Source organism: Chenopodium album, chromosome 3, assembly GCF_948465745.1.
Source record: "Chenopodium album chromosome 3, dcCheAlbu1.1, whole genome shotgun sequence".
Classification (NCBI taxonomy): Eukaryota; Viridiplantae; Streptophyta; class Magnoliopsida; order Caryophyllales; family Amaranthaceae; genus Chenopodium; species Chenopodium album.
Window position 1 is genome coordinate 979101 of NC_137836.1, and position 10812 is coordinate 989912.

At 35.5% G+C, this 10812-nt stretch overlaps 1 protein-coding gene across 1 annotated transcript; it reads left to right on the forward strand.

Moving 5' to 3' along the window:
• Positions 1 to 2939: 2939 nt before the first annotated feature.
• Positions 2940 to 9593, forward strand: LOC145609807 (vacuolar-sorting receptor 1-like). The gene is made up of 11 exons (XM_081665236.1): positions 2940 to 3533; positions 4338 to 5030; positions 5971 to 6059; positions 6189 to 6258; positions 6347 to 6430; positions 6709 to 6785; positions 6902 to 6983; positions 7210 to 7292; positions 7440 to 7503; positions 8178 to 8306; positions 9036 to 9593. The coding sequence occupies exons 1-11, from the start codon at positions 3224 to 3226 to the stop codon at positions 9236 to 9238; spliced, it is 1884 nt and encodes a 627-aa protein (XP_081521362.1). The 5' UTR covers positions 2940 to 3223; the 3' UTR covers positions 9239 to 9593.
• Positions 9594 to 10812: the final 1219 nt, after the last annotated feature.

Genomic DNA, 10812 nt, shown 5'->3' on the forward strand with positions numbered 1-10812 from the left:
CACCAATGGGTTGGCTTGCTCTGAATACAGATGGAGCGGCTAAGGGAGCTCAGGAGGTGGGGTCACCCGTGACAGTACTGACAAGGATGTGCGAGGTTTTGCAACAAATTATGGGATCTGTACAACCTTTAAAGTTGAGCTCTATGCTGCTGAGATGGGGCTTAAAAAGGAATGTACTTTAGGAATCTCGAAGCTAGTTCTATAGATGGATAATCAAGCTGCATTGAAGCTATTAAAAATCCCGAGCACGTGGGAGGTGAATGTGTGCATGCACATCCTAAATAGTTGTCATAGTTTAATTAATTTTCTTGGTTGTAACTTTAATATTATGTTTTGTTTTAATTTAGAGAAGATAATAGGGTGGTTGATGGTTTAGCCAATTTGGGTGTTCGACTTGAAGAAGGGATTATTTATTTCGATATGCTTTCAATCGAAATAAAGTCTCTTCTAAGGGAGGATGTCATAGGCGTGGCTATGCCACATTTCATTACGATTTAATCACTTCCTAATGTGCTATACACTAAATAATCCTTGCAAGAAAGCTAAAAAGATCATCTTCATCTCAGGCCTAATTTAATTAAGTTAATTTGTAATTATTTCCCCTCATTGCGTAACTAATTGTGAAATTTAATTCAAGTCATTTTATGTATTGAATTGTAGCTTTGTAATCAATCTTAGTTAAGGCAATCCATTAATTGATGTGCGTTTATTTAGTGATAAAATAACACTTTATTTGCTATTAACTTCTATTAGAGATGATATAATAAACTCTTTTGAGCTAACTCAGGTCGATCAATTTAGATCACATATAAGTTACATCGATTTAGGTCAAGTCAATTAAGATTCATTCGCATTTGGTTTTATTACTAATAATTTCTTAAAAATTATTATTGCGCATTGATTATTGAGTCGAGATATAATTAGGTGAAAACAAATTACATGTTAATTTTTTTTTATTATTTATTTATATAGTTTTTAAACTCAAACATTGTACTTCCTCCGTTCTTTATTACTTGACCCGCTTTGACTTTTACACTGTTCACCACCCCTCCTTTGACCGTCATTTGTGAATAATATGTAAGGAAAAATATATTCATGTATGATCTCTTTGGATTCGTCTCAATAAGTACTATTATAATATATAACTTTTATAATTTTTACTTATGGAGAATTAAAGTTATTGATCGTTAAAGTTTTGTATTGGCAAGCGTGCTAAAAGAAACAGGTCAAGTAAAAACGAACAGAGGAGGTATACGCCTATTTCTTGAAATTTAGCAAAGTATTTATCTAATCCATGTTTTGTCCATCTAGCCTAATTGAAACTTTTATAAATGTGATTTGATTTGAACTTTTATGATTTGATCCAATTCCATTTGATTTGATAGCATGATTTGAACAAATTCTTCAAGGCATTTACAGAGCTACTTTAGGGTGTGCTTTATTCACTCGATTTTTACTGATATGAACTTATCAAAACATATTAGACCTTATAAAAACTTTTTAAATTGTAATTTGTACTCAAATAACATTTATCAGTTTTTTTTTTTTTTTTTTTTTTTTTTTTTTTTTTTTTTTTTTTTTTTGTCCTGAATTGAGCTAATATGAACTTAAACACATAATAATAAAAATTTAATCTAAAAAATCAAGCCTCGACTAGCTCCGACCTCCGATAAATGATACCTCCGATTAAAGTCGAATCGAATATATATAGCCATAGCCATAGCCGTAGCCGTAGCCGTAGCCGTAGGGCCCAAAGTCCTCTAATACAAACACTAATGAGCCATTTGGTTAGGGGTATTCAACAAAGAGAAAGGGAATCAACTACCATATTGATGTTTGATAGACAAAATCAATCATTCCCTTTACCCCCTCTCATTACCCTATTTTCCTCTACTCTCATTACCCAACCCCCCAAGGGAATCACTCAAACCCCCAAAATCCTCTTCATCCAACTACCTTGACCACCCTTGAAAACACCAACCAACCACCAACACCACCGCCTAACCATCGCAACTATCACCTAACCACCGAAACTACCGTCCATACGCCTACAGTATCACCGCTCAAACGCCAAAAAACCGCCGGCGCGCTGACGCCACCACCCAGTCACCACCAAAACTACCTAGATCCATCGGGAAAAAATACAATCTTCCCCCAAACTACCCAACTCCACTCAAAATAACCCTCACCCACCTCATTCACCACCAATTACCCACGAAAATCATCACACCCACCACAAAACCACCACAAAAACCACCCAAAAAACCCTAGCCATCTCAATAAGAAACCATAACAACCCCATAAACAACCTTCAAATACCCAAAAAACAACACATAACACTCTAAAAACATACAACCTTCTAGATTTTACCAAAATATTACCTAAAATAAGAGAGAGGGGTGTCATCCACATTTACCCATGGCGTTGGTACGGCGGTAGATGAGGTAGGGGTGGCGGTGTTGCAGGGAAAGGGGAGTAGCGTTGCCGGAAGAAAGGGTGGGGGCCGATGAAAGGGGTTGGGGGAGCTCGGCGCCGTTGGGGGTAGGAGGCTAGATCGGAGTTGGTTGTTGCCCTTGTTGGCTGTGCAGTTGTTTTTAAACTTCATTCCATTCTTTTGAAGTAAAACAAACAACTTATAATAAATGAGGGAATTGCTTTCTATTCCCACTCTTTCCCTTTCTTTAAATCATTTGCTTTCCCCTTTCTGAACCAAACGGCCCCTAATTTTCGATAACTTTCAAGTTACTCTAGTTTGTAGGAACAACCGAGCAACCGTTTCCTACACTCCAGGAAATAAAAGGCTAAAAATAAAAGAAACAAAACTTGAAAAGAAACTCCACATCAGATTTTGTTTTCCTTTTTTTTCGAATTGGATTTTGATTAACTTCTTCATCATCTAGTTTCTTAACACCTACAGTACAAACAAAAACTACTTCTTTTCTTTTCTTTTCATTTTTTCTTTTCCCTTTCAAATCATCAAAAATCAATACAATTATCCCTTTTGTACGCAACAATTTCAATTAAATTCCAATTCTGGAAACAAATTTAAGGAACTCCCTTAAATTTTTTTTAATGATCCTATAAACTAGATTATCACACTTAGATTACACTTTAAATCTTCAAATTAATTTCTGGGTTTTCCTCAAACACTACTAAATCCCCTATATTTTTTGGTCTGGGTGTTTAATTTTTCAACCAGATCCTCAAAAAAGGAAGAAAATTTATGGGAAGAAAGATGAAGAAAAACACAGAGCATTTGGTGATAATTAGCTTCCTAATCATGATTAATTCTTGTTTAGGGAGATTTGTGGTGGAGAAAAACAGTTTAAAAGTGACATCTCCAAGTAATCTGAAGGGTATTTATGAATGTGCAATTGGGAATTTTGGGGTCCCACAATATGGAGGTGCAATGGGTGGAATTGTGGTTTTTCCAAAATCTAATCAAAAGGGTTGTAAGCCATTTTCTGATGATGAAATTACCTTCAAACCTAAGCCTGGTGGATTGCCTGTTTTTCTCCTTGTTGAACGTGGGGGTAAGTTTGTCTTCTTTCTGTTAATTATGATTAGTGTTTTCTCCATTTCATTTAAATTATGTTTGAAAAATTGTATCTTGATTTGGTGGTTATGATTTATTTGAGAATCTTGATTTGCATGTGATGTTTGGTTATGTTATGTGTGATAAATGTGATTTGTATGTTTGTTTGGATGCTAAACTCAGTTTATTTTCAACTGTGGTCTTTAAATATTCCCTAATCCTATTTTTTTATTAATAAACAAATCTAGTGTTATTAAATTATATGTATTAGCGTTTCCCCGTATGTTTTGATGGACAAATTATCAATATAATTGACACCTTAACGGGTCTTCAAAAAAAAATAAAATTATATTAATGTTTATGAATATGACAGTATCTAGGATACATCATAGATGATGCTGGATTTGGTCTTTCTTGGTTATATCTTTATGCATGTTGGATGAAACTTTGACTTGGACAGACCTAGCCTTTGTCCTTTGTATATTTGTAATCCTATTTATTGCTGAAGCCATCTTTTATTGTTCCTGTGAGATGGGTTGTTTTCAAATGTTGATGCCTGTTAATAGTCCTTGAAGGCAGTTACTTCATGTTTATATGTGATTTGATTGAACTAAGAAATGTAGCACTAACTACTTCTCAAACTTGATCGAGTGTACGATGAATGTGAGGCTTTATGTCACCGGCATTCTGATTTAATGTAACATAAAAAGTATCAGGATTATCCTTTTCTAAGCTTGTTTTGTTCACTTTGTGACTTTTTATTGAGTTGTTTTCTAACTGTCAAGTTTCATGGTCTTTGCAGAATGTTTTTTCACCTTGAAGTCATGGCATGCACAGAATGCTGGTGCTGCGGCTGTACTTGTCGCTGATGATAGAATTGAGCCTTTGATTACTATGGACACCCCTGAAGAAGGCACATCTGAGGAAGATTATGTCCGGAATATCACCATTCCTTCAGCCCTCATTAGCAAGACATTTGGAGATAAGCTGAAGAAGTCTTTATCAAAAGGCGAGATTGTGAAAATCAACCTTGACTGGAGGGAGACAGTCCCACATCCTGATGATCGAGTTGAATATGAGTTTTGGACTAATAGTAATGATGAATGTGGGCCAAAGTGTGATGCTCAGATTGATTTTGTAAAGAATTTCAAAGGCGCTGCTCAGATACTTGAAAAAGCTGGTTATACTCAATTTACACCTCGCTATATTACATGGTATTGCCCTGAAGCTTTTATCTTGAGCAAGCAATGCACTTCGCAGTGCATCAATCATGGGCGGTATTGTGCTCCAGACCCTGAGCAAGATTTCACAGTAGGTTATGATGGTAAGGATGTTGTACTTCAGAACCTGCGCCAAGCTTGCTTGTTCAAGGTAGCTAAGGAAAATGGAAAGCCGTGGCTATGGTGGGACTATGTTTCTGATTTTGCAATCCGTTGCCCTATGAAACAAAAGAAGTACACAAAAGAGTGTGCAGATCAAGTAATCAAATCTCTTGGTAAGTTATAGAAGGTCAATCCTTGTATCTTACTAGTCTTTCTCAGTTCGTTAAAACTTCATAAATATATAATTTTTTGATATGTTTTGTTTTACTACTAATTAGTTGACTCAAATCCTCTAGGTGTTAGTATAAATCAGTACCCTTTCTGTCCCAATACTATTCTCTTGCTTCCTTTTTCAGGATGGAAGTCCTTATTTTGTGTCTACATACCATACTTGTGAACTTATTCATTGACATTTCCCAATCTACCTTATTTCATTGTGTTTTTTTAGAATTCTATGATTCTTTGATTGTAGTAAAGGGAAAAAGGAGGTTAAGTTGATTTGGACCACGTTCTCTGCATAGTTCAAAAACTTGACACCATAATGTTGTCAACCTACAATGCTTTTCAGAATATGATTATATCCAAATTTTCCAAGTATAAGAGGGCTGTACAAATGAATCATTTTGTTTAGTTTTAAACAATTTCTACAGAGCTCTGTCATCATTCTCAGCATATAAATTTTGTTGAATTGAACATTGAGTTAGGAAAGAGGATATTTTTACGAACTAGTGTGCCACATGGCCCAATGTACTACTCCATATTAACTTATTAAGTAGCTCATATTACAAATTGCTACGGGATTTTTTTGTCACTAGATTTGCTGTTGGCTGATTTTTATGCCTTGCTATGCCCTTTACTCCTCTTTTACAAGCTAGAGGTTATATGATTATGTTGCAGCTCCTAAGAAGCCAGTGCCTGAGATGACCTGTAAATTTCTTATATTTCTGAATTGCCATTATTTGATGATTTAATTGTATTGTTCCTGATTTCATTTACATGTCTACTATCCTTTATACTTACTGTTAGAACTGACGTGGTTTTATTTCCCCCCTTTCCCTTCTGCTTTCTCCTGGAAAGATTATTCTGATAATTTATCTTCTATGTGCTGTGTAGGTGTTGACGTCAAGAAAGTAGACAAATGTATTGGAGACCCTGAGGCTGACGTGGAAAATCCTGTCCTTAAGGCAGAACAGGAGGCACAGGTATATGAACATTTATTTATTTGATGTGACATCCTTTTTTTTTCTTTCTTCCCCCCCCCCCCCCCCCCCCCGTTGAAGTGTGGTTTATATGTTGGTCCTAAGCCTAGCCTTTCATTAAATTTGTTTCAGATTGGTCATGGTTCTCGGGGAGATGTGACAATATTGCCAACTCTTGTAGTAAACAACAGGCAGTACAGAGGTTTGAAGATGATATATTGATGTTTGATTTAATTTCTGGTTGTAATTGTCCAAATTATATGGATGCATCAACTTTTCAATATTTTCAGGTAAATTGGTGAAGAATGCTGTTCTCAAGGCTATTTGTGCTGGTTTTGAAGAGACCACCGAACCTTCACTATGTCTAACCCCAGGTCAGCATTAGCATTACGTATAAAAGACACTGGATACCCCCTTTACTTTTTCCCAGTTGGCTTGCTATTTATGTGGGGCTACTGTTTGTTTCAAAATGCTAGTGATAGTATCCTGAACTAAAAATTGATGAAACAATAAAACACTATGTTCCAGAAAATCTACCTCCCGGGCAGGGGGATGTGTGTGGTTTAGCCTAAGGGAAAGGCAATTACCTTGAAGCCACCTGTTGAAGGTCTGTTTAATTGCTTGATGATGGTTGTGAACTATATGTTAACAGATGTTGAAACCAATCAATGCTTAGAGAACAATGGTGGATGCTGGCAGGACAAGGCTTCCAATCTTACGGCATGCAGGGTAAGCACAACAACTTTAGTTTACTGTGACTGTTGAAAGAGTATATAAATATAAGAGAAGGATAGTCATCAGGGTAATGATTATGAATTTATATCTTATACATCTCTATTGCTCAGGATACTTTTCGAGGCAGAGTCTGTGAATGTCCTACGGTGCAAGGAGTCAAGTTTGTTGGTGATGGTTATGTTCATTGTGAAGGTAATTATATATTGATATATTTTAGGCATATTCGAGGGAGAGCCTGGATTTATTTCACACTTTTCCTTTTGGGTTAAAATTTAAAATTCAACAACTTACATAATGTTTTGGAATTTTGTAACTTTCCCTTGTATTATATTGTCTTACGTTGCTTACTGACATTGGCAGTAGTCTACTATGTGGAATGTAGCACTCATATCTGTTATTAATACCTTTTGTTTTTCAGCATCCGGACATTTACACTGCCAAATCAACAATGGAGGATGTTGGAAGGATACTCGTGGTGGCAGGACATATTCTGCTTGTGTGGTAAGCTCTTCCGAGTTCCAACTCTCTGGTTATTGCAGGATTATTGCGCTAAGACGCACATGAATAAACACAGAAGATCTTGTTAATAATGAGATTGATTTCTATATTTTCTTTCTGATTCAAATTATACATCTTTTGCATGTTCAGGATGAACACACTCATGGATGTAAATGTCCTCCTGGGTTCAAGGGAGATGGTATTCACTGTGAAGGTACTTTTTTCCATTGTTATTATTGCTTCATCAAATTGTCCCTAATGCTAAATTAACTTGATGCGATTTGCTTTCTCTCTTGCTAAGGCTAAGTTTGGTTTGTGTGAGTTTGGAGTGTGGCTAACACAAGGCTTGCTGTTTAAATGTCTAATAGTTGTGAAGTTCTGGAAGTACTGTCAGATTTTCATAAGAATGAGTGGAAAAGAAAATCCTTTCAGACCATTTTTCATTATTCCCTACAGTAATGAATTGTTAAGCAATAACTTGATGTGACAGTTGGACTGGATATTGTTACGCATGGATAGCAGAGTTCTTTTTTGGATTTTTGACAACTCTTCCTCTATTATATACAGTAGTAAAGAAAAAAATTATATACACCTTGTGGGCCGACTGCTCTCACAGAATATTTTTCTCCAACTCTTCCTCTATAAATTAAAATCAACGTCAACATTACTCCGATCCCTTTGAAAATTTTCCATTCAGCCAGGTGTAAGGGGGTGGTACCAAGTAGCCTAATACTGTAATTATAAGAGGCTATTTTCATTTTTAAAACAGTAACAGTTTATTGTGTATTTTATCTGTGTTCATACTTTCTGAAGTCAAAGAATAGTGAAACCTATTGCTTCATTTGAAGTGAATCTTTCCTGACTCTTCTGTGTTTTTTTTTTATCCAGATGTGGATGAGTGCAAGGAAAAAGTAGCCTGCCAATGTCCAGAATGCAAATGTAAGAATACTTGGGGAAGCTATGAATGCAGCTGCAGCAACGGTTTGCTGTACATGCATGAACATGATACGTGCATAGGTGAGTTGCCTGTGAAATTCCTCTTTGGTCTTTAGATGTTTTGTCCTTTCTTCTCTCTCCCCTCTTAAGGGTTTTGCAACACAGAAGCATTAGCATGCAAAACTCTCGTAGTAAATCTTGTGGCATGCATACTCAAAGTAAAAATAGTGAATCTTTTAAAAAAAAAGTATAAATAGTGAAGTAGTGTTTATGGGATCTTAATTCAATTCTCAATTGTGCCCCTGAACAATTGTGCTTTGTAGAGTATTATATAACAATAAGGATAGATTACTAACCTGTTAATTAGTCACCAACTAATCAAATCATCAAAAGGCGAGTTTCTTATTTCTCCTCTTACCCCGCATCAATCTTTACTTCGCTAATTCCAAGGATGGTTTTGTCAATTTACTAGGGGTTAGCTAAGAAACAAGCTTGTTTGCTTGCCTGCTTGGTGTTACCTAACGTTTAGTATTTGTTGCGCACTGTGTAACTTCTTGATAATTTTGAAATCTTTGGGAGTATGTTAGTTATATTAGTGAGTTTTGGCTTTTCAGCTCTTTGCAAAACCTAAAATAATGTTTTGGAAATGTATATCATAAATAGCATAAGTATAATAGAATATTAGTATTACTAGTTCAGTATTTCTTATACAATGTTGAAAACTGGTAGTGATACCGAGAAAATCCTTAGATTTTGGTACTGCTCTCTTAATGCTGCCCTTTTTCTTTTTTCTGCCAATTGTATATGCAGGTAATGGTAATGGAGGGTCTGGTTGGGGCTTTGCTTGGATGTTTATTCTGGCTTTGGGAACAGTTGGACTGGGTGGATTTGCATTTTACAAGTACAGGATCCGGAGGTACATGGATTCAGAGATACGTGCAATCATGGCTCAGTATATGCCTCTCGATAATCAAGTCGAGATTACCACTCATATACTTGGGGAAGAGAACTGAGAACTCGAGCTCAACGCTGAAGGTTGGCACCAATGACATGGGCTAACTGGAGATTGATCAAAAAAATTGTTGTATCTTTGCCCTCAATGCGTCATTACTCTTATCTTGAGTTGGGCAAAAAGAGGATTTCCCCTAGGCCAAGTATCTGTTCATAGAAGGCTGCATATTTTTTTGGTATGCTGGACTTTTACTGTAGATCTGGCTGTCAGATTAAGTATCCTGTTATAAATAATCCTGCTTGTATATATAGAATCGTCAATAAGCGATGGAGTTTTGATTTCCATCCATTTTCAGAAGCAGATTACTTATCCTATAGTAAAAAAATATCACTTATCTTGGATTGGACACGATTAAATGCTGCATATACATTTGGAGAATTTGTTGGGACTTGTTTCTGTTGGAGGTCATGGCCTAACAACGTCCATCCAAAGGAAGTAGCATTACCAGTTGTGAATTGGTTTACCATGAGCGCCATATCTATTTGATGTTTTCTTCGCAGCTATTGTTGGTCGGCTGGGCTCGGGTCTCGTTTAACTTTGCATTCCCTCCAAAAATTAAATAACTATGATCTTTGGCTGTGGCCCGTGGGATGATAGGATTAAAGATTAATAACAATCTCAACCTAATACAGTATATGTATCCATAAATTAACATAATCTCTATCAAAATCACTAGAGGGGGACCTTCCACCGGGGCCAGGCCCCTCGTAAATTATTGTAAATAATTAGTTAATGAACTTAAATAACCTATATATACTTATTAAATATTGGGCCATAGTGATTAGTTTTGAGCAAGAAGTAAAATATTCTTTCAAAAAAAAAAAAAAAAGCAAGAAGTAAAATATTTAAATCCCGGCCCTCTACTATTTTTGGCCAAGATCCGCCATTGAAAATCACCAAACACTATATGCATATTAACTCTCGCACATTGAACCCTATAAAATGAAGATTGTAATACACATTATTACAATTAATATGATTACTAGAATACGTAAATTGTTTAATTAACCGTGTTGCTCAACCTAATAATTTGCAGTTTACTCGTCTCCCAAAAAATATAATAATTCCTTCATTGTTTTAGTTAGTTGACACTTTCAATAATCATTACTATTCTCAAACTCTACTTGTTACAAAACATAGTTATGATAAAACTACTCCTTATATGAAATCTTTTTTGAATCTCAATGTAGTTTTCTTTTAACAAAATCAACTTTTTATACTTTGTAAGAATTATTAATAATGGGATTTGCATGATGACAAATGCAATAAAAGAAACATGTCAAGAGCGGAAGAATTTACCAAAAAAAAGAGCAGAAGTATACAATCGTTTTATTGTAATCATTGTCACAAAATTCTAATGGGAACTCAGTTGCTACTTTTGAGAGGAATAGTCAAGCTAGCTTATGGTTTAATGAACAGTACCAGGCACTCATGCTATAATCAATCAAGTGTAACCTTATTCCCCAGAGTTTTCTCATTACCAATTTGCACACAAAATTTGTACAGAATATTTTTTTCCAAAAACATCACCGCAATTTATGTCAGAAATTAACACCTGCTTTGAAAATGATCATG